The sequence below is a fragment of the Megalobrama amblycephala genome, linkage group LG14, assembly GCF_018812025.1.
Source record: "Megalobrama amblycephala isolate DHTTF-2021 linkage group LG14, ASM1881202v1, whole genome shotgun sequence".
Classification (NCBI taxonomy): domain Eukaryota; kingdom Metazoa; phylum Chordata; class Actinopteri; order Cypriniformes; family Xenocyprididae; genus Megalobrama; species Megalobrama amblycephala.
In genome coordinates this window covers 51,607,084-51,633,965 of record NC_063057.1, presented here as the reverse complement: position 1 = coordinate 51,633,965, position 26,882 = coordinate 51,607,084, and the positions used below count along the sequence as shown (strand labels likewise).

Below are 26,882 nucleotides of genomic sequence, written 5' to 3'. Positions count from 1 at the left end.
CTATTGAGAAATCGAGAATATTGCTCAAAGGTATTGCTCACATCAAGGTCTATGTTTAAGCAGTCTACAGCTGAACAAGGTCACCTGGATCAGATCTGGAGTCATGAAATACTCCAAACAGTTGTTCAGATAACCTTGGTGAGCACTCAAATCTTCACAGGCAGCACTCGAGACACAATTAACTGTGGTAAAGCAAGTCCCAGAAGTGAATGAAGCACCGGGTTGTAGCTTCTGAGACTTACTTATTCATCTCAGTGCATTTAAAGTTAGTATTTGGTCTCCCATATTGAATTTCAATTTCTCCGTGCTACCTGGACTGAGAAATTCACGTTTATTTGTCAGCAAAAGTCTGACTCATCCGACTTTTGACAGCTTCAGGGCTTTCGTGAAAATTACAGATTATACTTCGGCATTTTTGTATCCCCATCCACGGGCTGTTGGATCGGCAGAGGGTTATTAACAGAACAGTTATTGTAAGGGTAAGTTTATCACTGAAAATTGGATTTTATCTTCTTTTTAAACAGCATTATGGTAAAAATGGAACACTATGGCAACAGCTTTCTTACCCTTATGCAATGCCATTTTACTTCGGGGGTTTGGCATAAAACACTGTATTTGTAGTAATCCCATTTAAAACAATGACCACAAACACACAGGTTTTTCAGATTTTCCCTCGCAGTGTTTTCTCAGTATGTGGTTTTTCCAAAAATATTTGTCCTCCCTGATTTTTGGAGTAAATGTATTGAGTTCCAGTCAAAGACTTCATGATTAAACAGTTTATTTGGATGATTTAGATGATGACAATATCTTAAGTTTTTGTTTTCGTAATTAAACACCATTACATATTTGTTATATTGCATTATTGGGATTTGCATTTACCATGTTTTTTTTTTTTAATTTTGTTTTTTTTAGAATAGCCGTGCAGCATATTTTTAGGCCTCGATACTGGTTGAGAACCACTTTGTTAGAATGTCTTACACCCAACTTTAGTTGTTTCTGAACTTGTGAATCAGATGCACTGGCCTGAAATCTGCACTGAAGCCAAAGTTTGCACTTTTTACAAACTTTATTTCTGTCCAGAAATGTGTCACCTGGCTTTGGTTGTACCTGGCTCATGACGCAATTCATATGAAAGAGAAAGGAAATTCATAATGCAATCAATGAAATACAACGGTGCAGTTATTCTAAGACCCCAGAGAAAGTATCTACTGTACGCTCTCCCCAGACACCTGAACTACATATCATCATCCTCAGCAGCCTGCGTTAATACAGTGAAGTATCACTTTACAAGAGCTGCATTACTTTATGGCTCTGCCACGTGCTGCAGTGTCCTTTATATGACTTACTGCTGCCATTCATGAATCTACCTTACTAGTTTTAGTACCAAACTAAACTTTTACAGCTCAGAATAAAGACATTTCATGCTTACGGGCATACCATTCTCTCAGGACTATAGGTGATGTGTTATATATTGGAAATTGGGATCAACATAGGATCTCGAGGCCACTACATAAGGATGTCATTACCTCGACAAAATGATTGCATTCCCACAAATTAAAGGGATAGTTGAAAAAATGAAAATTCTGCCATCATTAACACATCAAACAGATCTCGCCCCCCATTGACTACCATAGTATTTGTTTTTCTTACTATGGTAGTAAATGTAGGGCAAGGTCTGTTTGGTTACTGAAAATGCTCCAAATATCTTTCTTTGTGTTCAGCAGAACAAAGAAATTCATACAGGTTTGGAACTACTTGAGGGTGAGTAAATGATGACAGAATGTTCTTTTTTTTTTGGTGAACTATCCCTTTAATGTCGTGGCTATGACATAGCAGTGAACCGAATATGCCCACTCCTGGTCACCGTAATGAATAATTTGAATGCGATGTAAGTTGCTTTGGGTCAAAGTATCTGTCAAATGAATAAATGAGAATGACACTATTAAAACATCTCTTAATTAGTGCTCTTGTATGCTTGAATTTTGACATGGAGCTGCTTCTACTGCCACTGTCTTGAGAAAACCTAATAGCCAAATATGAATACTGGGTTTACACCTGGTATTAAGATGCGTTTTTGTCGATTAGATCAAGTAGACGAGAGAGACATGTTACTATTTTAAACCTGGTGTTTTTGTCCACTTTCAATCACTTCTGTCCTGATTTCTTTGAGGGGAAGGTCTATGGGCAGGTAAATGTATGATTTTTTTTTTTTTTTTTTTTTTCAAAAATCTTTCTCGAAATAAGATGAAATAAGCTCACACAATTTACATAAGAACACACAAGGAAAAACATAAAGAGAGCAGCAGCTTTTGTTTCTGCACTGAAAGCTGCACAAAACCACGGCGAACATGGTGTTCGAAATCAGGAATGGTGAGAGAACATTGTGCTTGGTACATTTTTCGCCTTCAAACCAAACTTGGGTCTTCGGCCGGCAAAGTTTAAAGGAACACTCCACTTTTTTTGAAAATAGGCTCATTTTCCAACTCCCCTAGAGTTAAACAGTTGAGTTTTACCATTTTCGAATCCATTCAGCCGATTTCCGGGTCTGGCGATATCACTTTTAGCATAGCCTAGCATAGTTCATTGAATCATATTAGACTATTAGCATCTTGCTCAAAAAAAAAATGACCAAAGAGTTTCAAAATTTTTCCTATTTAAAACTTGACTCTTTTGTATTTGCATTGTGTACTAAGACCGACGGAAACTGAAAAGTTACGATTTTCTAGGCCGATATGGCTAGGAACTATACTCTCATTCCGGCGTAATAATCATTTAAAAAATAATCATTTTCCGTTGGTCTTAGTACACGATGTAACTACAGAAGTGTCAAGTTTTAAATAGGAAAAAATATTGAAACTCATTTTTGAGCGAGATGCTAACGGTCTAATCAGATTCAATGAATTATGCTAAGCTATAGTAAAAGTGGTACCGCCAGACCTGGAGATGGGCTGAATGGATTCGAAAACGGTAAAACTGAACTGTTTAACTCTAGGGGAGTTGGAAAAGGAGCCTATTTTCAAAAAAAAAGTGGAGTGTTCCTTTAAATCCCGTCTGGCTAGCGCACTTCTCATATTGTTTACACATTAGGTTGGTAGGCGGAGAGTTGACACTCTTTTGTGGCTGTTCGAACACATTCGACAACATGAGCGTTTACACTACGAAAGCAACTACCTCTGGAAGTGGTCGAAAGTGGACAAGATCAAAATGTTTTAGACCCCGTTCACACCTGTATTTAGTGTCATTCGCTTTTGATCCGATCAACCATAATGCATCTTAGTACCAGGTGTAAACAGGGCCTCTCTCTGTCTGTCTCTCTTGCCATTTTCTTTGCTGTCTCTTAAATAAACTCTTATATGAACCTTTGAAGTCTTGTTTGAAGTGGCATTGTATACTTTCTTTATAGTAACTGTAGTGGTTCTTTGAGGGATTATAGCGCTCATACGGCTTGTGTTAGTCCATTCAGAGTTCCTGTGTTTAATTCAGTCTGCGGCAGTGTTTGAAGCACACAATAGACCACTAGATGACTGTTGCGCAGGGCGCACACAAAGATGTACAGGCTTGGGAAGGCATTATAATCTATAGGGTATTCTGGAGACTTGATTTTCTTTATAAAGAACACACAATGGGCTGTGGTAGTGTAATATTCATTCACTCGTACCGGGGAAATGCAGTATGAACATTTTAAAGGAATTATTCATACACATTCTGTCATCATTTTATTCACAGTCATGTTGCTCTAAACCTGTGAGACTTATTTTTTTCTTCCGTGGAATGTCAAAGGAAATACTTATAATGGAGTCTACTTTTATGAAACTTTCATGGTGCATTAACTTTCATTGTATGAACAAGAGCAGCTTGAATATTTTGCACAGCTCCTTTTGGGTTTCAATCCATATGTTTATTTAGGCATTTATTTTACTTATTTATATTTTTTGTTAGGGTTGTTTGTGGAGTGATTGCCTACCATGGGTTAAAAAAAGATAATAGATCCGTGGAAATGGCATGTATTCTTCTAAATGAGATGCGGCACTCTATTGAAATGCTCAGTGTAATTTACTGTTGTTTTTTGTGATATGTTTATTTGTTCTCACCAACCTCATTTTCAGTATGAATATGTCACTATGTATGAGACGGAGGGGTTTAATACTGGTGTAAAGGCTCATTGATGTCGAATATGATTACATTATGAACTTTGGGTGTTGTGTTAGCAAAACTTAAACTGCAATAATAAGAAGAAACTCATCTGTCAGGAAATCTGAATGACTCAAAATAATAATTTATTGTTTTGAGAATGTATCTCTATTGCTTCCTTTTTTTTTTTTTGTAGAGTTAACAAAGAAAGATGGCTGTGGAAACGGTATTGGCACAGAAATAAACAGTCCTCACACAAATTAGATAAAGAAAATGAAACGACTGCCTTAGAGTGGTTTGGCATGAATGGTACAGTCCACAAATACACACAGCTACACACACCTGTGTACAAAATGGGGTTACATACAGTTCTCATGGAAACATGTCAGGGTAATATTTCACCCCAAAATAATTTTATTTATTTATTTTTTTAATATATTGAGATTCATTCTATTTAGACATGAACAACAATAATATTCATAATAATTAACAACAAGAACAATAGTGCTAATAATATTAAATTATTATTATTATTATTATTATTATTATTATTATTATTATTATTATTTTATTGTTAATTTTAGGTATCAACACAAATACCATGACATAGATACATTGAATATTATATTATATTATATTATATTATATTATATTATATTATATTATATTATATATATATTTATATTGATTTTTTTTTTGGAAATCAATGAATTTGGGAGAAAATGTGCTTAAAGGGTTAGTTCACCCAAAAATCAAAATTCTGTCATTTATTACTCGCCCTCATGCCATTCCACACCCGTAAAACCTTCGCTAATCTTCGGAATGCAAATTAAGATATTTTTGTTGAAATCCGATAGCTCTGTGAGGCCTGCATAGGGAGCAATGACATTTCCTCTCTCAAGAACCATAAAGGTACTAAAACATATTTAAATCAGTTCATGTGAGTACAGTGGTTCAATATTAATATTATAAAGCGACAAGAATATTTTTGGTGCGCCAAAAAACCCCAAAATAACGACTTATAGTGATGACTTATAGTGATAATGAAACACTGCTTCAGGAAACTTCAGAGCATAATGAATCAATGTGTCGAATCAGCAGTTCGGAGCGCCAAAGTCATGTGATTTCAGCAGTTTTGCGGTTTGAGACGCGATCCGAATCATGATTCGATACGCTGATTCATTACGCTCCGAAGCTTCCTGGCATGAGGGATGAGGGTGAGTAATAAATGACATTATTTTCATTTTTTTAATTTAAAACTAACCCTTTAAGTGTCTAATGCAAATGATCTTAATCCCCCCCCCCCCCCCTTTTTTGATGATGAGGTTAAATATGGCCCTGACATGGTTAATACGGGTTTCGTGAGACTCATTTAGCTGGCAGCCGTAGACGCCTTTCAGGAGCAACTGTCCGGACGATCACAACCTCGTTTGAGGTCACCGTCTCCAGAGGAACAAAGACAGCAACAATGAGCTGATGAAATAGTGAATGTCTAATTCCTCTCTCTTCCTCTCCCCCCGTTGTGAGATTAATGCCACGTGGAGGAAATATAACAGATAGTTTAATTAAGTGCCAGGGCACAAGATTCATCGACTAATTTCTGCGGCTGACAGCGCAAATGAGGGTTCAAAGGTGCGAGCCGAGGAGACACCCTTGAGTGGCTCTGTGTTTAATGAATTGAGCGCTTTCCCTATAAAGTTCCTGCGTAAAGCAGCACGCACATTAAAGCTAGCCTTCAATGTGTCAGGACAACCTACCGTCCTCATATACTACACCAGCATACCTGCCTGGAGAGAACACAAACTCATGCCCTCTGTCCTTACACTTTAGCCACACAGGTATTGCACAAGCGCCATGAAGATAGGCAGAAATGCATTCATTAGACTGGAAATGGTGTCTTTTATAATGATATATAGCTTAATGAAGACTTTGGAATTGCCTGGATTACTGCATGACTGACCCCTAAAATTAGTTTCAGGGATAATTCACCCAAAAGCCATCATTTGCTCACCTTTGCTCAGGCTTGTTTTCTTCCGTGAAACAAAAAAAGAGAGGTTTTGAAGAATGTTCAGGCTACTCTTTTCCCTGCACTGCAAAAGTGAAAATAGAACTCCATCCATCCATCCATCCATCCATCCATCCATCGTCAACACCTTCCCCTTAGTGTCTGAAACTTATTGCACACGTTGTGGTCAACTTCCTGACAAGTACCTTGAATCGTATAGGCATTTCAAATTACAAGTAAACTATATTTTCACAAACAGACACATGGACACATTGCAAAAAAAGTAAAGCAGTATGATTCTGGATAAATTGAGAATCACAATTTTTTTCGTTCAAATAGAGATCACGATTCTCCCACGATTCTGATCAGACAAATAACATGTAATTTACTAGAGGTTCTGACAAAGTGTTAATTGCTGCAGTTTATTTAAAATGTTTTATTAAAATTAATTATTTAAAAAAAAAAATGTTTGAATGAATGATTCAATGACTCACTCATAAGTACTTTTTGTTTCATTACTGGATGAATCAGAGTTTTTGAACAAATCTCTTGAATGAAGGTTTGAATGATTTATGTATGATGATTCTGTCATTGATTTTGTATGGTTTTGTCAAAGGTTTAATAGACACAGGCGAATTGTTGTCATTTAGGAATGAGATTGCGTGGGTTTTTTGAATCGAGATCGCGATCTTTTAACAATTAATCGTGCAGCTTGACAATTAAGTGTTACTAAATAAATAAATACATTTATAGAGACTGTTGTACAATTCATAATATTAATATACTTTACACCTCAGGTCAAGTTGCTCAATACTGAATTTGTTAATGTTATTTTTACCACCCAGATTTACATTGTGATTTCTATTAATCATGATTTCTAATAATCTGGAGGTCTGATTAAAAAAAGTCTGGGTGGTCCTGCTAATGTAATGCAAAGAATAATTTGGGCCAACATTTAATTTAAGAACTGACTGGAAATACGATTAATAACATAAACCTTTGAGGCATCTCTTTGTATAACTATTGACATCAATAATAATGAATGATGTGTGAATAAGTAGACCATGTTTGTTTTTACAGTCACTCGTATTTGCATGGCAGTCATAACAACACCATTCATTATTTATACGCTTCAGTCTTCATTTTTCCCTGACAAAGAACTGCACAAGAAACATCCAGCTCTGATATCAGAAAGGTTTTTTTTTTTTTTTTTTTTTTTTTTAGAAAAATAAAAACGCTTTCCCCAGAAGGCTCTTGTTGTATTCATGGCACATTTCGTCTATTGTATGAATTTTTAAACCAACCTCTGATTTAAAATTTAGATTTATCTTTGATGTCAAATAAAATGTATGCACATTACACTGCAGCCTGTTGTCAAGGATCTGAGAAATGACTAATCCACATTCAACACATTATGATCGCTGCCATCAACCCTTGAAATATGCAATACAGATATGAAATGAGAAATATTTGGTATTAAAGTTCTTTTTCGCACTTTAAAGGCTCTGCAGGGACTCTTTGTCCATTTTAAAAGTCCAATTTGCCTCACTGAGATTTATTCACGTTAGCACTCTTGGGTTCACCAATGCATACTTTTCAGTGCTTATTGAAAGCATGATGTGCCCATAGAATTCAAATGTTATAGGCTGAATCCTATATTAAATATGCCAGATTAGTGCATCTTAAATCATTATATGTTGAAAACAGTATATCAGAGATGCCTTGATGACACTCTATTTACTATTTAGAACATATCAACAGATGTTTGAATTAAATGCTACCATGTTATTATACTTTTTATATTATGTATACAGTATGTAGTATGTACATTTATTTATGATGTCAAATCAGCCATTATTTTTAACATCTTTGTTAATTTGATTTGATCGGCAAAGGAATTTTTGTACAAAATTCAATTGAATGCAGAATAGATGTTTATTTCCAGGATAACTGAATTAAGCATGTGCACAGCTGGGCCTCACTTATTCAATAAAAACTTTCAGCCAAAGTAATTTATAAAAGTATTATTGCATACATTTCCAGTTCCGTGTGACAATTTATGTATGAATAGTTTTACAAATGATTTACAGAGCAATTTTAGTTTTATGTTTCATGAATGAGTTTCTGAGAGGTCCGATTTGACAATGTAGTGTACTAGTATTTGAAAAGTTTTATTGTTGCATATGGTGTAGAGCTGCACGATTAACCATTAAAGGTGCCCTAGAACTTTTTTTTAAAAAGATGTAATATAAGTCTAAGGTGTCCCCTGAATGTGTCTGTGAAGTTTCAGCTCAAAATACCCCATAGATTTTTTTTTAATTCATTTTTTTAACTGCCTATTTTGGGGCATAATTAGAAATGAGCCAATTCAGGGTGTGTGGCCCTTTAATTCTCGTGCTCCACACCCCAAGAGCTCGCGCTTGCCTTAAACAACATAAAAAAAGTTCACACAGCTAATATAACCCTCAAAATGGATCTTTACAAAGTGTTCGTCATGCAACATGTCTAATCGCGTAAGTACAGTGTTTATTTGGATGTTTACATTGATTCTGAATAAGTTTGAGGCAGTGCTCCGTGTCTAACGGCTAATGCTACACTGTTGGAGAGATTTATAAAGAATGAAGTTGTGTTTATGAATTATACAGACTGCAAGTGTTTAAAAATGAAAATAGCGACGGCTCTCTTGTCTCCGTGAATACAGTAATAACCGATGGTAACTTTAACCACATTTAACAGTACATTAGCAACATGCTAACGAAACATTTAGAAAGACAATTTACAAATATCACTAAAAATATCATGATATCATGATCATGTCAGTTATTATTGCTCCATCTGCCATTTTTTGCTATTGTCCTTGCTTGCTTACCTAGTCTGATGATTCAGCTGTGCACATCCAGACGTTCTGCCCTTGTTTAATGCCTTTCATAATGTTGGGAACATGAGCTGGCATATGCAAATATTGGGGGCGTACACCCCGACTGTTACGTAGCAGTCGGTGTTATGTTGTAATTGATAAGACAAGCGACTGTTAAAATGTATTTGTCATTGAATTGTTTTAGACTGCAGCAATTAACATTTTGTCAGAACCTTTAGTAAAATTATGTGTTTTTTTTTGTTTAGTTGCCTGTTCCAAATCGTGGGAGAATTGTGATCTCTTTTTGAAACACAAAATTTTTGATTCTCAATTTATCTACAATCTAATATAGTGTGCTGTTTATTTTTGAAGAATACCATAAGTGGTATTACTTTCTGAACAATAGCACGTGCTGTCTTTTTTGTCAAATACTATGGTTCTCTGTGTGAATGTTGGCAATGTACTGGTGTTATCAAAATCTGTTTGCTTTTTATAGTCAACATGAAATTAAAATTGACACTATTTTTCAGGTTGTTATTGTGCACAATTCATGATTCACATTATATTATTATTATATTATGCTCAAAACATCCTGTCAATAATACTGTCACTAATAGTAGGGTTTTTGCTGCAAAACAACACAAAAAGGCCACAGATATCACTGCAATTATTTGAGGAAACCTGCTTCATTCTGGAATGTAAAAATCAAGTCCCGCAAAATCTTGATAGGACTGCTTAATAAACTTGTGCCACTATTTTGAGTTGTGACTTTCTGACTTTCTGACTTTCTTTCTAATAAAAGTCTTTTCTTTCTGCAGAGGAGCTTCGGAAGTTGAGCTGGTCTGGAATTCCGCGGCAGGTGCGCCCAATCACATGGAAGCTGCTCTCGGTAAGTAGAACAATCTCCGCGCACAGTGAAGTCCTGCTTCAAATGGTCAAGCTCATTAGAGAACTACAGCGCACATCCATTACAAGATGAATCAAAGAATACATAATGCATTCTACATAAATACACATTTATAAGTAATTAGGCTTCCTACTAATGACTTCTAGGATGACTTCTGCCTGGAAGCTCAGAGGTCCAGTCGACTGAAAACTAATGGTGCATTAAACTGTTTCAGTGGTCGAGCAAAACCTGAATCTGTGAATGAGCAAACCCTATTTCTGTTAGCTGGACTCTCTCTTTTTACAGATTAAAAAAATAAAAATAAAAAGATGGTAAATTTAAACAGTAAATGCAATTAAAACACAAAGTAGAAACATATGTTTCTGCATCTAACCTTGACTGCCCATGGCAGATGTACTCATATTTTTGTCTTGGTTACTGAAAATGTTCCTACTAATGATATACTTAATGGGAAATTTAATAATAACACCACAGGGGGGAAAAATAATGATAATAAAATAAATAAATAAGTATTGTGTTTTGTTTTTTTTTTAATAGGGATTTGAGTTCTACAGCCAGAAACATTCTTAATGGAAATATGCAAATGAAATATGAAATATAATAATAATAATAATAATGATAATAATAATAATAATAATAATAATAATAATAATAATAATAATAATAATAATAGGAAATATGCAAGTGAATGTTTGGTGCTTGTTGAACGTGTAATAATGGGAGATAATCACATGACTCAAAGTGGTGATAATGTGGTTCAAATGTGTGTGCCATTTAAACTGGATGTGGTGTTATACAGTTAGTTATGAACATGTTGAGTTTGACTGACTTGCTCAGCAATATTCCTTTCAAAATGTTGCTTCATCAAGACAATAGCTGACCTGAAAGAGATATAATCGTAGAAGGATGCATTGCAATTGCATTCTGACACGTCTCGGAATCCAGTGAAACATGAAATGGGGCTTGCGTATCGAAAAACATTTCTATTCGCATTCTTGCGTAGGATGTTTTGAGACTAAAATGGTAGTGAAGTTTTCAGGACTATTACATTTTTAACTCTGCTTACTTAAACACAACCTTCTACTAGAGAACTAAAATAGCACATACTTGCGAAACCACTGAAGTAATGTTCCGTTTTCCACTTTGCATGGGTACAATTCGATCTGTCTTGTACACCACACTAAAGATATTTTTGAATGCAGTGCAAATGGAGAAACTCCAGACGCTACGAAGATACTTGCGAGCTATAAAAGGGACCCTATTCGCTGTATTTAAAGGGATTCAACCTTCAAATGGTTTACTACAAATGGGCAGCTATGAAGAGCTGTGTAGATAAACGTCAATCCCACTCTCTTGCCTCTTATGCTGGTTGATACTGGTTCAAAACTCTCGGAGCGGTGTGAATAGGGCCAGTTAAATTGGTGCCGTGACCCGGATGGGAATGAGGTTTAAGGGGGTGAGCGTCACCAACTTCTTAAACGCCAGCAGGTAAGAACTGTGCAGGTAAATCTCCACTCAATCCCCCCGGCCCAACCAGTGTCAACCAGCATTGAAGGGGGGTGCACACTTGCTAGTACGCCCACCTCCCATGCCGATTGACATTGGTTCAAATCCCACTCTGAGCAGTGCGAATAGGACCATGCATTTTAAGAAAGGAGAAAATGTTTTAAGAAAAAACAGGCGAAAAAACCCCCCCAGACTTTTCATCTTTTATAATGGATGAAAGATATCAAGTATAACTGGTGTAAAGTTTCCCCCAGGACAGGACTAACATGATCAGGGGGTTATGTGTGGTCGTACCCTTTGACTCACAGACAGGCGGCCGTGTGCCCTTCTGCCACACTGATATATGATGTGACAGTCTGAAACAGGATGGAATGGAAGGGGATATTTGATATTCTGACCCCCTTCTAGGCTAGTGTGTGGTCACACACACACAGAAACATCCAATTCACCCGTGTGACCTTCATTTGCCTACGGCTACCTCATCTGTCATCTTGACTCGAACCCTGGACTACAGCCCCACTCAATCAAACCTCATCGATCCACGCTATTGAGCTCCTGCACAGGTGTGCACATTGTGAGTTCATCAGTGTGTGTGTATTTGTGTTTGAGTGAGTGGAGAGCGAGCGTGAACAGCTGGAATGCATCCTTTAACAAGAGTAATGACCGGCGGAGGGCGGCATCACTGTTTGAATGGGCGCTTTAACGCGTGATCAATTCAGTGCATCCTGCTGACGCCTCACAAACTGCCACCGAACTCCGCTCAACGCTTTCCTAAGAAGAAATCATTTCTCTTTTGTCAGGTAGCCCCTAGACAATAAAGATTTCATTAGTAGTGTTTGCTACGGCAAGAATCATTATTGCTTGTACACAGGATTAAATTTTGTACTACATTAAGTATTACATTTTGCAGAATAACACATCCAGTACTCTTTCTGTTTGTCACCTCACATGTTCAAACAGACTAAAAATGTAGATATAAGTAGGGACCAAAGCCATGTGTTTAGAGACCAGAATGTCATGGAGACTTTTGGGTTCTTTTGTCTTTGGACAGTAAGCAGCAACCTAGCAACCACCTTGGAAAGCCGTAGCAGCCACCTAGAAACCATCTAGAACACCCCAACAGTCACCTGTCAATCACATCAAACAATAACCTAGCAACCATCTTACATCACACTAGCAACTGCTTAGAACATTCTATCAATTGCTTAGCAACCTCCCAGCCATTGTCTAGCAACCACTTAAAAAACCCTCACAACCACCTAGAATTGCCTGGCAACTACCTTCAATGCTCTAGAAACCACCTAAAACACCTTACCAATCACCCATCAACCAACTAACAATACCCTAGACCGGTAGGGTCTAGGCCTACCTCTAGCAAACACCTAGAATTCTCTTGAAACCACCCTCGCAATCACCTAGAACACCCTAGCAATCAACTCGACAACTTAATAGCAATCACCTAGAAACCATTTAACATCACTGAAGCAACCACCTAGAATTCTCTAGAAATCACTCAGAACACCATATCAATCTCTTAGCGATCACCTAACAAAAACACCTAACGGCATCCTAGAAACCATCCAGAGCACCTTGACAATTGCCTGGCAAGCAAGCGTCTAACACTCTAACAACTCCCAAGAAACCACCCAGAACACTATAGAAATCACATAGCAACAACCTAACAACCACTTAACATCACCCTAGCAACCACCTCTAGCAACCACCTGGTATTCACTAGAAACCACACAGACCACCTTAGCTATCAGCTAGCAAACAACTAACACCACCCTAGCAACCATCTAGGGATCACCTAGAACACCCTAGTGATCACTTAGTAACCACCTAACAATTGCCTTGCAAACATGAAACCACACAGAACACCCTAGCGGCCACTTAGAAGTCACACAGAACTCCTTAGCAATTGCCCATCAATCACCTAGAAACCATCCAGATCTCCTTAGCAGTTGCCTAGCAACAAGCTACAAAACACCTTTTATCAATTGGCAAGCCAACCCCAAGAACACATCAGTAATCACCTAGCAATGTGCCAGCAATCACCCAGGATACCCTAGCAATACGTTATAAACCACCTACAACATACTTGCAACTACCTAGAACACACTAGCCATCATCTAGCAACCCTAGTTATTGCTTCTATTACCATTACTAATATTCAAATTATATTCAAATTTAAAAGGCATAACTTGTAAAAAATGTAAATGGCTTGGTTACTGTTTTGATGTAACCAAGATCTTCTCCACACTGAGCTTCTCTTCTTCTGCAGTGGTTTGAATGAACAAAACAGCAGCGCCACATCTCGTGGGTTCAAATATGCAGCAAAAACATTTAAAACACAAGGACTCTTACATAATCTCATACACCTTTTTTCGGATATTCGAAATTCAGATTTTAAAGGTGCCATAGAATTGAAAATTGAATTTACCTTGGCATAGTTGAATAACAAGAGTTCAATACATGGAAATGACATACAGTGAGTCTCAAACACCATTGTTTCCTCCTTCTTATATAAATCTCATTTGTTTAAAAGACCTCCGAAGAACAGGCGAATCTCAACATAACACCGACTGTTAAGTAACAGTCGGGATCATTAATATGTACGCCCCAAATATTTGCATATGCCAGCTCATGTTCGAGGCATTACACAAGGGCAGAACGTCTGGATGTGCACAGCTGAATCATCAGACTAGGTAAGCAAGCAAGGACAATAGCGAAAAATGGCAGATGGAGCGATAATGACGGACATGATCCATGATATTTTTACTGATATTTGTAAATTGTCTTTCTAAATGTTTTGTTAGCATGTTGCTAATGTACTGTTAAATGTGGTTAAAGTTACCATCGTTTCTTACTGTATTGATGGAGACAAGAGCTGTCGCTATTTTCATTTTTAAACAAATTTGCAGTCTGTGTAATTCATAAACACAACTTCATTCTTTATAAATCTCTCCAACAGTGTGTAATGTTAGCTTTAGCCACGGAGCATACTATCAAACTCATTCAGAATCAATGTAAACATCTAAATAAATACCATACTTACGCGATTAGACGTTGCATGACAAACACTTTGTAAAGATCCATTTTGAGGGTTATATTAGCTGTGTGAACTTTATGCTGTTTAAGGCATTCGCGAGCTCGGCGGCGGGGAGCACGAGAATTTAAAGGGGCCGCGCACTGAATCAGCGCATATTTAATGATGCCCCAAAATAGGCAGTTGAAGGTGCCCTAGACCCAGTTTTTACAAGATGTAATATAAGTCTAAGGTGTCCCCTGAATGTGTCTGTGAAGTTTCAGCTCAAAATACCCCATAGATTTTTTTAAATTAATTTTTTTAACTGCCTATTTTGCGGCATCATTAACTATGCACCGATTCAGGCTGCGGCCCCTTTAAATCGCGTGCTCCTTGCTCCCCCGAGCTCACGACTATAATACAGTGCATTTACAAAGTTCACACAGCTAATATAACCCTTAAATGGATCTTTACAAGATGTTCGTCATGCATACTGCATGCATGCGTCGGATCATGTGAGTATAGTATTTATTTGGAAGTTTACATTTGATTCTGAATGAGTTTGATAGTGCTCTGTGGCTAACGGGCTAACATTACACACTGTTTGAGAGATTTATAAGGAATGAAGTTGTGTTTATGCATTATATAGACTGCAAGTGTTTAAAAATGAAAATAATGACGGCTCTTGTCTCCGTGAATACAGTAAGAAACGATGGTAACTTTAACCACATTTAACAGTACATTAGCAACATGCTAATGAAACAAATTTACAATTCACAAATATCACTAAAAATATCATGTAATCATGGATCATGTCAGTTATTATTGCTCCATCTGCCATTTTTCGCTATTGTTCTTGCTTTCTTACCTAGTCTGATGATTCAGCTGTGCACATCCAGACGTTAATACTGGCTGCCCTTGTCTAATGCCTTGAACATGGGCTGGCATATGCAAATATTGGGGGCGTATATATTAAAGATCCCGACTGTTACATAACAGTCGGTGTTATGTTGAGATTCGCCTGTTTTTCGGAGGTCTTTTAAACAAATGAGATTTATATAAGAAGGAGGAAACAGTGGTGTTTGAGACTCACTGTATATCATTTCCATGTACTGAACTCTTGTTATTCAACTATGCCAAGGTAAATTCAATTTGATTCTAGGGCACCTTTTTAAAAAAAATGAATTAAAAAAAATCTATGGGGTATTTTGAGCTGAAACTTCAGACACATCCTGAACAAGTCCTAAAAAGTGAAGCCAAAGCATTTCAATCGCCCCCTGGAGGCTGGCAGCAATATAGATCATAAGCCCCGCCCTCTCCATGTAATCAAATGGGATGCGACACCAACTAAAAAAAATCCAATTAGACTTCAAATATTTTTTTTTTCCCAAAGATTATTTCTGTCATTTTAGATAGTTCTTATCACTCAGACGTTAATTTTTCAAAAAAAAAAAAAAAAAAAATTGATGCTATAAAATTGGGTGTAACTTCAATGATTGACAGCTTGCTGTTGAGTCTTTGGAATGTGTGGGAGGGACCTTGATTCCGTGGCTTCACTACTACGCAGACTTGGACACCCAACGGCATAATCTGCAGCGACCATTACTGGGATATTTTGCCTTCTTTTTTCTACAGTGGAAGAAAGTGGGGATGCGCTGTCCATCTTTTTTTACAGTCTCTTGGCTTGATGCGAACACTATAGAAATGTTTGCCTTGTAACAGAGTGTTTTGTTACGTGAGCTAATGGCACAGTCGCCAAGACGAAAAGACCTAGTGTTTTCTCTTCGGTCTGTTTCTGCACAAACGCCCAGATGAGAATAATAGATGTTATTATAACCTTGTTTATTTGTGGGCCTGACAACAATAACTGCTGAAAAATTGGTTTGTACTAGTTAAAAAGTGCAGTTATGAGTGTTCCAAAATTACATTTCATAGGTATACGATAAAAAAAGACTTACCTCAGTCTCTCATATTCTCTGTGGTAACTTTTTGGGTGGAGAAAGACCCATCTCTTTCTCACCCACCCACACTCAGTGAAATAGCACACGGTGGGCTTTAATAAATAAAAGGATAAAGCTGTGCAGATGATTAAATGGTGGTTTCAGTCGCACTAATACGAGGTGTTTGAGTAATGGCGTCCCGTCGTGAGCAGGTGGGAGTGGGTTGATGCAGAGCCAGCGCCTGGACACAGACCTTACGCATGTGTTCATCCAAACCCAGCTGCTGGGAAACATTTATTACCGGCCTGTTGTTCCTGGACCTCTGCACCTGCTGTGAACAATGCCATGTTCTCTCTCTCTCGCTTTCTCTTTCTCTGGCGACAAAATGAGAACAACAGCTTCATTTCATGTTTATTTCACCTCATGCAGTGTTAATACACAAGTGCTAGATCAGTGTTGTCGCCTTTTGTGGATGTTATTAATAACCACGGTTTCTTTTTGTGGATGAAAATGCATCTTTGTTAAAATGCCTCTATTATGCATTATTTATTTTTTTGAATATTACCTTTAATGCAGTGTGTAATGTAGCTGTTTGTTAATGTAAAAGGTCAAAGTGCACGACAAATAAAGTTAAAGGGTTAGTTCACCCCAAAATGAAAATTCTGTCATTAATTACTCACCCTCATGTCTTTCCACACCTGTAATGGTGCGTTCACACCAGACGCGACTTGCGCGAATAAATCGCGCTATTCGCATGTAGTTGGACGCTTGAACATTTTGAGTTTACTCGCTTCATTCACACGTGAAATTCACTTCACAGCAGACGCGAATTCGCATCATGAGAGGGGCTCTCCCGCTCCTTTGTGTGTCCCAGACTCATGCACTTCTTTCTGCACACTTCCTCTGAATAAACACAACTTGTCAGCGGGTAAATAGTTGTAAATTACAGCGAATAAGCTCAATTGGTCGGCTTTAGCAAGCTTGTAGTCTCAATATGTATATTTATATATCTCAAATTGAGTAAAGACTGTTTTTTTTTTACAACTTGCCAGATTGTCCAACCTCCTCACTCACTTTCTTTCAAGCAAGATCCTTTTTATTCCTGTTTCTATAAAAGTATGAAGATGTACAGCGACAATGATTTTGTCCTCCTCTTGTTTCGGATTTCTGCCTCAGCTCGCTACGTCACGTCACTACTAGAGCAAGCTCCTGATTGGTTAACGCGGCGCGAATTTTTGCCAAAGTTCAGATTTTTCAACTTGCGCGTTTCGCGTGTCAAATGCCCGAATTGCGTCATTCGCGCCGCAGGATGTCTATTCACGTCTTTGCATTGACTTAACATGTAAATCACTCGTGCTTAACGCTTCATTCGCGTCTGGTGTGAACGCACCGTAAGACTTTCGTTCTTTGGAAGACGAACATAAGCAGAAGCTCAACCAAACCTGCTATACGCGAGGTTCGTTCTCGTGTGTTACGCAGCATGTTTGAGCTTCTTTTGTTCTTGCGCGTGTAGCAGGTTTGGTTGAGCTTCTGCTAATGTTCATTGGTCAATGTTTACATGCCAGTAAAAGCCTAAATTAAATCTGTTCGTCATAACAAGCGATTAATTCTCTTCAGAAAATTTGGACTAAACCACTCAATTCATATCGATTAGTTTTCCGATCTCTTTATGAAGTTTTTGAAGCGTCAAAGTGGTAGATGCAAAGGCAGTCAATGGAACGAAATCTGACAGCATTCTGTCATCAAAAAATTTGTCTTCCGAAGAAGAACGAAAGTCTTATGGGTGTGGAACAACATGAGGCTGAGTAATTAATGACAAAATGTTCATTTTGGGGTGAACTAACCCGTTCTAAATGAATCAAAACAAAACAAAACAAAAAACAAACAAACAAACAAACAGACAAACAACAAAAAAAAAAGATTCTGAACTGCCGAAATGAGTTGTCAGCAATTCCAGTCTCACTTATTGTTAAATACCCATGTAACAAATTTGGATAATGCCAATGCCAACTTTTTCCGCCCTCAAACACTTTAGTTTGGTTCGTGTTGTCAACATGTTGAGAAGACTCTGTTTTCTGTGCTGCGAATCCACTTTGTATGCATTTCAAAAGGATGGGGACTCGCGCTGGAATTGATATCGAAAAACTGACGGCATCATTACCGTTCATGTCATTGTGTGTGAAGTGCTGAGGAACAGTAATGGGCGTTTTGTTTCCGACACCTGCTGTAAGCGGTAGACCAATCATGACAGACTGGGCTTTCTGACCAATCAGAGCAGAGTAATTCTCAGAAAGGAGGGGTTTAGAGAGACTGAATCTTTGAACGAACCATTTTCAGACTCTTTGAGAAATGAGGTGATGTGCAATGTATATTATGAGAAAATGTAAGTGTTTTTTGTAGGGCTGTCAATCGATTAAAATATTTAATCGCGATTAATCGCATGATTGTTATGATTTAACTCGTGATTAATCGCAACTTAATCACACATTTTTATCTGTAATCTTTGCTTTTTTTCCGTAACAAAACATCGAAAGCTCAGCCAAACAGCTGATCATAGCTGTACAGGGTGGGTTTTTATTTCTCATCTCCATAAATATATCTAGTAGTAGAGCTAATGTAAGAAAGAAATCAATTAGGGTTATCCTTTGCTGAAACTTCCTTGTCGTTGTGGAGAGCGCAGCTCATGGTTGCATAGCAACAACAGATACCACGGGAGCGCAAGTTCTTTGGAAAGGAGGAGAATGTGGTGCGGCTGTGCTTTCCTCGCATTTAGACTCGACATGTGAACGGTCCCTATGGCTGCATCTCCATTTCTCCAACTACGGGCTAGGCCACGGGTCAAACAGAAAATGTGTGCTGCATTAATCACGTGTTGTTAAAATCAGTGCCGTTAAAATTAATTTGCGTTAACACGTTAATTTTGACAGCCCTAGTTTTTTGACCTAGGGTGCATGTACACCTATTGCAGGAAACATGCAAAACAAAAATAGGAACCTATAACATATAATAGGAGCACTTATTTCTGGAAGTTAGCACTTTTGTAAAGGTCTGAAGATGCATTACGCTGATGCCGAAACCCAGACAGTATAAATAAGACCTTGTGACCCAACCTGACCCAGTACTGTCAAATTTTAAGACTAAACACATTGTTCAACGTAGTTGGTCAGTATTTGTATTCATTTTCAGTGTGCAAAACGAGATACACAGATTCTCATGACCTCTGGAAATAGGTGTGTGAACACCATATTTATTGTTAGTTTGGAAAAAAGACGGATGGACAAACATAAAATATGGGTACATATGGAGAAAAAAAAAAATAGTACGGTCATTTTACATTATCATCCTTCATGTGCCCATTATTATTAGACAGTAAGGGAACATCATTAGGTTTTTTTTTATAGTTATTTTCATCTCATGCCTAGTGACCTCTCAAGATTGTTGTTACATTATCCACACCCTTTTGAGTTCCTGTGATAACTGAAAACCTGTATGGCATTTTTCAGAAAATTAATAAAACTTTCAATAAAAAGTTGCATTAAGATATCCCTAGAATTTGTGAATTCAGTCTCTGATTTTAAACGTTTTTATCCAGTAATCACATTATCTGATAATTTTTTGTCATGCCTGAGATTAAATATGAGATGTAAGATGTGTGTTATTCAAGGCAAATATAACTTTTAACAATTTCCTGTCATTTCCAATAATATTTTTGTTAGTTTTCTTAAATCATGCACAAAGTGTGATCATTTTATTTTATTGTATGCATACAGAACTACATAAGCTATAAAAATAAGAAGGAAATTAAATGTTTAAAATGTCATTAGAACTTGAGATATGGTGGAAATAACATTTTGTTGGTTTTGAATATTGTGGTTCATATACACACTGTTGTTAATGGAAGAAAATAAACTAGCAAGTCTGCCAAGTGTTTTCTAAAAGTCCATAGGGTCAAACGTGCCTATAAGCTGAAGAAACACTCCCATGTACCCCATCAAGTTTAATAACTACCATTTTTAACTCTATGGTTGTCTGTTAATAATGTGAACATTACTTATAATGTGTTAGACTTAATTACATATACATATGCTAATGGAGCGTACAGAAGAGCGCTGCTTGGCACACATACATCTTGTCACAGAACTCGTCTGAGTGTGGAAGTAAAAAATAGCCACATGGGGGAGCGTCTTGTGTGATAAATGGATTTCTGTGCTTGTAGATTTTTGTGCAATCAATTACTTTATCAAGAGACTTTCTTTTCTGGGCCTGAACATCTGCTGTGTTCTCATTCTCTTGCTATGGCAGTAATAAGAGGAAATGTAACTTTAAATGTGACTAATATCAACTTAGTGGCCCGAAACTCTTGGAAACCTTAACTTTTCTGAGCTCTGATTTTAAATTAGCTGCTATTTTTCTAGAAAGGCAAACAAACATTTTGTTAGTGAGCGCAGATCTATATCGGATTGATTTAGAGGTATCTCATCTGGGCCGCTGTAAACATTGTTTTTTGTATTTGCTCGTCTATTTACAGGGGTACCTGCCTGCCAATGCGGAGCGGAGGGAAAGCACGTTGCAGAGGAAGCGGCAGGAATACTTCGGCTTTATTGAGCAGTACTATGATTCCCGTAATGATGAACACCATCAGGACACATACAGACAGGTAAAAAACTATATTTAGATCTAGATGGGATACAAATTTGTGTTCTTTGACTTTTTATAAGTCAATTTTTGTACTTTTGTTAGAACTATGAACTAGTATCTTCTATCTGACATAAAATAAATTAACAGAGTAATAAAACAAACTAGTTTTAAACACAGTAAATGTGTATTTTTTTTTTTTTTTTTGTATGAAAATAGCTTTCAATCAAACTGTATTGGTAATGTGGTTGAAATCTAAAATGTATATTTGGGTCATTGACGAATAATGTTTTAAAAAACATAATGGAAATATAATTAATTTTGAAGTTTTATTAAGTTTTATCAATGAGATTATGTGGTTTTTAGAATCAATTAACACTGCTTTTGTCATTTTTTTACAAGATGGACAAAATTTGTCACCAAAAAAGTCATTTAACCAAAATTTAACCAAAATTTCGGTTTTACCGAATGACAATTTTGGTTATACCGAATGGCGATATTTTCAAACAATGTTACCTAACAACAGGACAATCAAACATTTTATATTTAGTACAAGTTTTTAAAATATTACAACATTTTCCATGTTTTATAGCGGTTGTACCGAATGACCTGATGTTTCGGGACATGCGTATGAGCAAGAGAAAACACAATTTTTTTCAAATAGTTAAAAGAGAATTAGTTACTTTCCTTCATGAACATGTGGTCCTTTGCAGGTGTCTGAATGATGTCACATCCTGTCACATGATATTGACTGCATGATTTGATCCAAAATGGTCCCTTTATATTGGTTACTTCGAATAACATCAGTGAAATTAATGTTTCCGGACATTCTTTCTCATAACAAAGCAATATCTACATATAATTTTAATACCATTTTGCACTATGTTGATATATGATGTTATGAAATCATGCCAGTGTAAAATAAATAAATAAATAAATAAATAAATAAATAACTAACTAACTAACTAACTAACTAACTAACTAACTAACTAACTAACATTTTAAGATGTTTTAATCACAAATGAAATGGCTGTATTGGCCTTTGGACAGTTAAACCGAATGACCTTTTGACACTTCAAAATCTTCAAAATACATTTATTTGTAGCAAAATATAATTAAAACCTTCTGGATTCAATAAAAAAGATCTAGTTGTACTACCTTACGTAGTTTGGATGCCATATCTTTGTTTTTTATTAAGGCCTTTTGGACAAAAAAAAAAAAATACCTGTCACGTCATTGACCCATTTATAGATTTGTTATTTATAAAGTGATAATGCTGATATAATATTTAATCTTTTCACTGACCTTTTTTTTTGGGAAAAAAAAAAAAAAAAAAAAAATCCCTATTTTGTAAAAATAGGTCTCATTCACTAAGCTTCATAGAAAAATTTCTTCATGAAATCTGCATGCAAACAATTCTTATGAACAAATTTACCAAAAACTTTAGTACTAAAATTTATTCTAAATTTACAATAAATAAATAAATAAAATGGAAACAAATGAAACCACTCTTATGCAAAAAACATTTACACTATGTAGCCTTATAATTGTGTTAAGAAGTTATTTTTCCTCTTAACACGACTATTATGTTATGTTATATAGTATATATGTTTGACGAGAGTGACGCAATGCTGTAAAGACTGAAGTGCTGAAGAAATGCTGAAGCCCTTATATGGAGATAGTGGTCTGGGGGTGGGGGTGTTTTATGCAAATTACTAAAATGTGGCCGCTCATAATAGAATGCTTTTCATGAGAAGTTCTTTTCTGCATATAAATACATAAAAGTCCATGCAATTATTAGTGAATGAGACCCATTTTGTTCCTTATTCATGGAAAAGGCCTCCTACAGTACTGGAGAATGCTGCTAACTGAACTTTATGCAGGATGATGGCAATAATTAGCTGAATCAAAGACTCTGGAGATTATTCAGAACTTCCTGTGATTTCCTTTTAACTTCCTGTACAGCTCTGCACAGCCAGTGCTAATTTTGCTGTAAATAGAAGAATGTTTAAGTTCAAAGCCAGCAATTTAGTTGTGCCAGGAGTTTGATGTAATATAGTCAGGGTTTTTGGTTGTGTTTTACCTACTGATTGAGGTCTTGGCAGCAGCAGTATGTTAGCTTTGCCAAAACACTGTTATGTTAGAAGCTCAGAGTGTTTAGAAATGCCAACAGCAGATAGTGTTTGATATTTAGATGCTGAAGAGGAAAAGATGACAAGGAAGGTTTAAAGCTCCTGTGAATTGGCAGGAGGATGTGAAGATCAAACTGTTGCTGTCACTCTGATCTGATAAATGTCTACCTGATTTAAGACTGATGTCTAGTGATCACTGACGATGTGAGATTCACACCTCTCGCAATCTATATCTGGGTGATTTTGACAGGCCTGCTAAGAAAATGTATTGTATTTCACTTTAAAATGTTAAAAAAAGAAATAATTAGTGGCTTTTTATGATCATTAAAGGGTTAGTTCACCCAAAAATGAAAATTCTGTCATTAATTACTCACCCTCATGTCGTTCCACACCCGTAAGACCTTCGTTCATCTTCGGAACACAAATTAAGATATTTTTGAAGAAATCCGATGGCTCAGTGAGGCCTCCATTGCCAGCAAGACAATTAACACTTTCAATGCCCAGAAAGCTACTAAAGTAGGGATGCACCAATGTATCGCCTGATTTTTGCTCAATTTACAACCATATCGACTGAAAAGCCCGATATAACAAACCGATGGTTTATTAATTAACTGCTTGAAGGCACTGAGCTGTATAATGTCTGTTGCATAATCCTAGCGCTGCTGTCTACGCTTTAATGCTAATCAAATAACAAAAGATAGCACACTATTCTTGACTAAATAACGTTTGTAACTTTCATAAGTGTAGCAGACCCCATCCGAACGATGACCAAAACGTTACTCATATTTAATGAAGTTTTATTGCGTCCATTTTCACTCCAAAAAATCACCACAAAAGCTAAACAATACAGAGCACAAGAAGTGCGCGTTAAACTCTCTCTCTCTCCATTGCATCATCATCATACAGCGAATTACACAAAACAGTTATAACAACTAATAGTAAACAAACACATACAGATCTTATGTCTTTTCGGGGGGTGCTTAATAAACTGACAAACTTTAAATCTGCAAAATATCTCTGAAGAACTGCATGCTCCATTACCCGTATAGCTCCTTAGACAAGAAACCCCGTCAAAATAAGAGTCCCGCCTTAGTAAAGGAGTTAGTGCAGATCTCATACATATTTAAACTTACAAAAAATATTAAAATGTATACAAAAACAAATTAGAAGATTAATCACAATAAAGTCTGTTACAATAAAGAAGGATTAATTGAATAATATGCATTGTTATTTTACATTTGTTTACTTTATTTCTGTACCTTCTGTAACTATTAAACCTACCTAAAAATCACTGTTTATTTCATGTGTATCTTTGTTCTGTTGTATTTATGTAGGCCTGCTGGATGTTAAATGGATCAAATCCATGTTCATTAAAAATTATTTGATGTAGCAATAAACCTGCTAGTATATTTTAATGCAGGTGTTTTGAATTTGCTTATTTAAAACATGATCAAAATACTATCTATTTTGATGACAATTTCACATAAGAGAGGAAGTGACAAATATCGGTATTGGCCAATAATTGTTTGTTAAAATCGGTATCGGCCCCAAAAAATCATATCGGTGCATCCCTATACTAAAGAGGTATTTAAAACAGTTCATGTGAATGGTTTAACCTTAATTTTATGAAGCAACGATAATACTTTTTGTGCGCCAAAAAAACTAAATAACGACTTTATTCAACAATAACTAGTGAAAGGTGATCTCAAAACACTGCTTCATGAAACTTCGAAGCTTTACGAATTTTTTGTTTCGAATCAGTGGTTCGGAGCGCGTATCAAATTGCCAAAGTCACGTGATTTCAGTAAACGAGGCTTCGTTATGTCATAAGTGTTTCAAAATTCCAATGGTTCACCACTGGGGGTGGGGTGGGGGTGACTTTGGCAGTTTGATTCACTCTCCGAACCACTGATTCGAAACAAAAGATTCGTAAAGCTTCAAAGCTTCATGAAGCAGTGTTTTGAAATCGCCCATCACTAGATATTGTTGAATAAAGTCGTTATTTCGTTTTTTTGGTGCACAAAAAGTATTCTCGTTGCTTCATAACATTAAGGTTGAACCACTGTAGTCACATGAACTGTTTTAAATATGTCTTTAGTAGCTTTCTGGGCATCTGAAAGTGTTAATTAACTTGCTGTCAATGCACAATCACGAGCCATCAGATTTTATAAAAAATATCTTAATTTGTGTTCCAAAGATGAACGAAGGTCTTACAGGTGTGAAACGACATGAGGGTGAGTAATAAATGACAGAACTTTCATTTTTGGGTGAACTAACCCTATAAGGCTTTTTTTTTTTTGGTGTTGTGACATTTTCATGACAGTTAATAACAAATCCCCAAGTCAGGAAAATTGTGTTAAAAAATAAATAAATAATTAAATTGTGAAGCATTTTAGTTAATCTCAAATATATTTTACATAAATAAAATGGAAAATATTTGTTTTTATTTAACAATATTTTTGAGACATTAGTAAAAGGATAATTTCTCATTATAATAATGCAAAACAATGTTTTTTTTTTAAAAGAAATAATATTTTAAACGCATCATTTAGTGTTTGTACTGCCTTAAATTTATGCAGATTAAAAAAAAAAAAAAAATCCAGAATTAATGAGAATTACCTCTGTGAAGAATTGGGTTGTAAAGTGCTTAATTATCATGAAAATATCAAATGCAAAAAACAAAAACAAACAATGATTATACTTGTGTATTTGTGTGTGTTTGTCATCTCTCAGTTCCATAACTCTGTATGTTCTTGACATCAACATTTTGTATATATGTGTATGTGTGTGTGTGTGTGTTTTCTGAACCATCAGATTCACATAGATATTCCCCGGATGAGTCCGGAAAGTTTAGTTCTGCAGCCCAAGGTGACCGAGGTAAGAAGACTGATGGACCGCACTGAGTCACGCCACATGCTTCTGTCCACCAGTCACCCAAAAGCATGTCACTCAATCATCATCATCCATCTGTCTGTCTGTCTGTCTGTCAAACTGTCTGTCTGGTCAGCCAGCTGAGTCTCGATCTCAAATTATTTTGTTCGGAAATCTTGCGTTAAGGTACATAGGAAGTAGAATCCAGAACACAGGAAGTGGAATTCAGTGAGTTTCTTCTCAGGTGCAGCCTCAAACGGCCATACCCGTTTCTCTCCGAGCTTTCTCGCTAGTCCGTTCTGTCCTAACTTGCTTGTGCCTCCTCTTTTTGTGTCTCTTCCCTGCAGATTCACATTGACATACCGAGAACTAATCCTCTTATACCTCTCTTTCAACAAGCTTCTGTGCAAGAGGTGAGATGTTTGCACCACCCATTTTACTCAACTTGACTCGTTCACCCTCACAAAATCACACCCAGCCACAAAAAGCATCGTAATGAAACTATTCACCTCAGAATGAGCATTCTGTCATCCTTATCTCATTGCAAACGCATGATTGTATTTCTTCCGTTAAACACAAGACACTGTGGTGGTCAGCGTTTTCCGTACATTTAGAATGAAAAGCTTTCAAGTTTCAAAAAGGATGCACTATTGAAGTATCATAAAAGTGATCAATATATAACATTGATGTGTGTGGAAGAACAGAATAAAAATCTAAGTTGGTATTTACTGGTAGTCTTAATCACATATACCCAAGTTGGGAAAAAATTTAATTTAATAGTATTTAAATTGTAAATAATAAGTAATATATATATATATATATATATATATATATATATATATATATATATATATATATATATATATATAT

At 36.4% G+C, this 26,882-nt stretch overlaps 1 protein-coding gene across 3 annotated transcripts in view; it reads left to right on the top strand.

Annotated features, from left to right (window-relative positions):
• Nucleotides 1-26,882, top strand: part of tbc1d22a (TBC1 domain family, member 22a) — a 191,858-nt gene that overhangs the window by 24,609 nt on the left and 140,367 nt on the right. Inside the window, exons 5-8 of one of the 3 annotated variants that reach the window (XM_048154976.1) lie at nt 9,812-9,882; nt 20,903-21,031; nt 25,956-26,018; nt 26,360-26,425. In XM_048154976.1, coding sequence (XP_048010933.1) covers nt 9,812-9,882; nt 20,903-21,031; nt 25,956-26,018; nt 26,360-26,425 — 329 coding nt within the window. The remainder of the gene's footprint in view (nt 1-9,811; nt 9,883-20,902; nt 21,032-25,955; nt 26,019-26,359; nt 26,426-26,882) is intronic. The other 2 variants (XM_048154978.1, XM_048154977.1) reach the window with 2 other exon arrangements.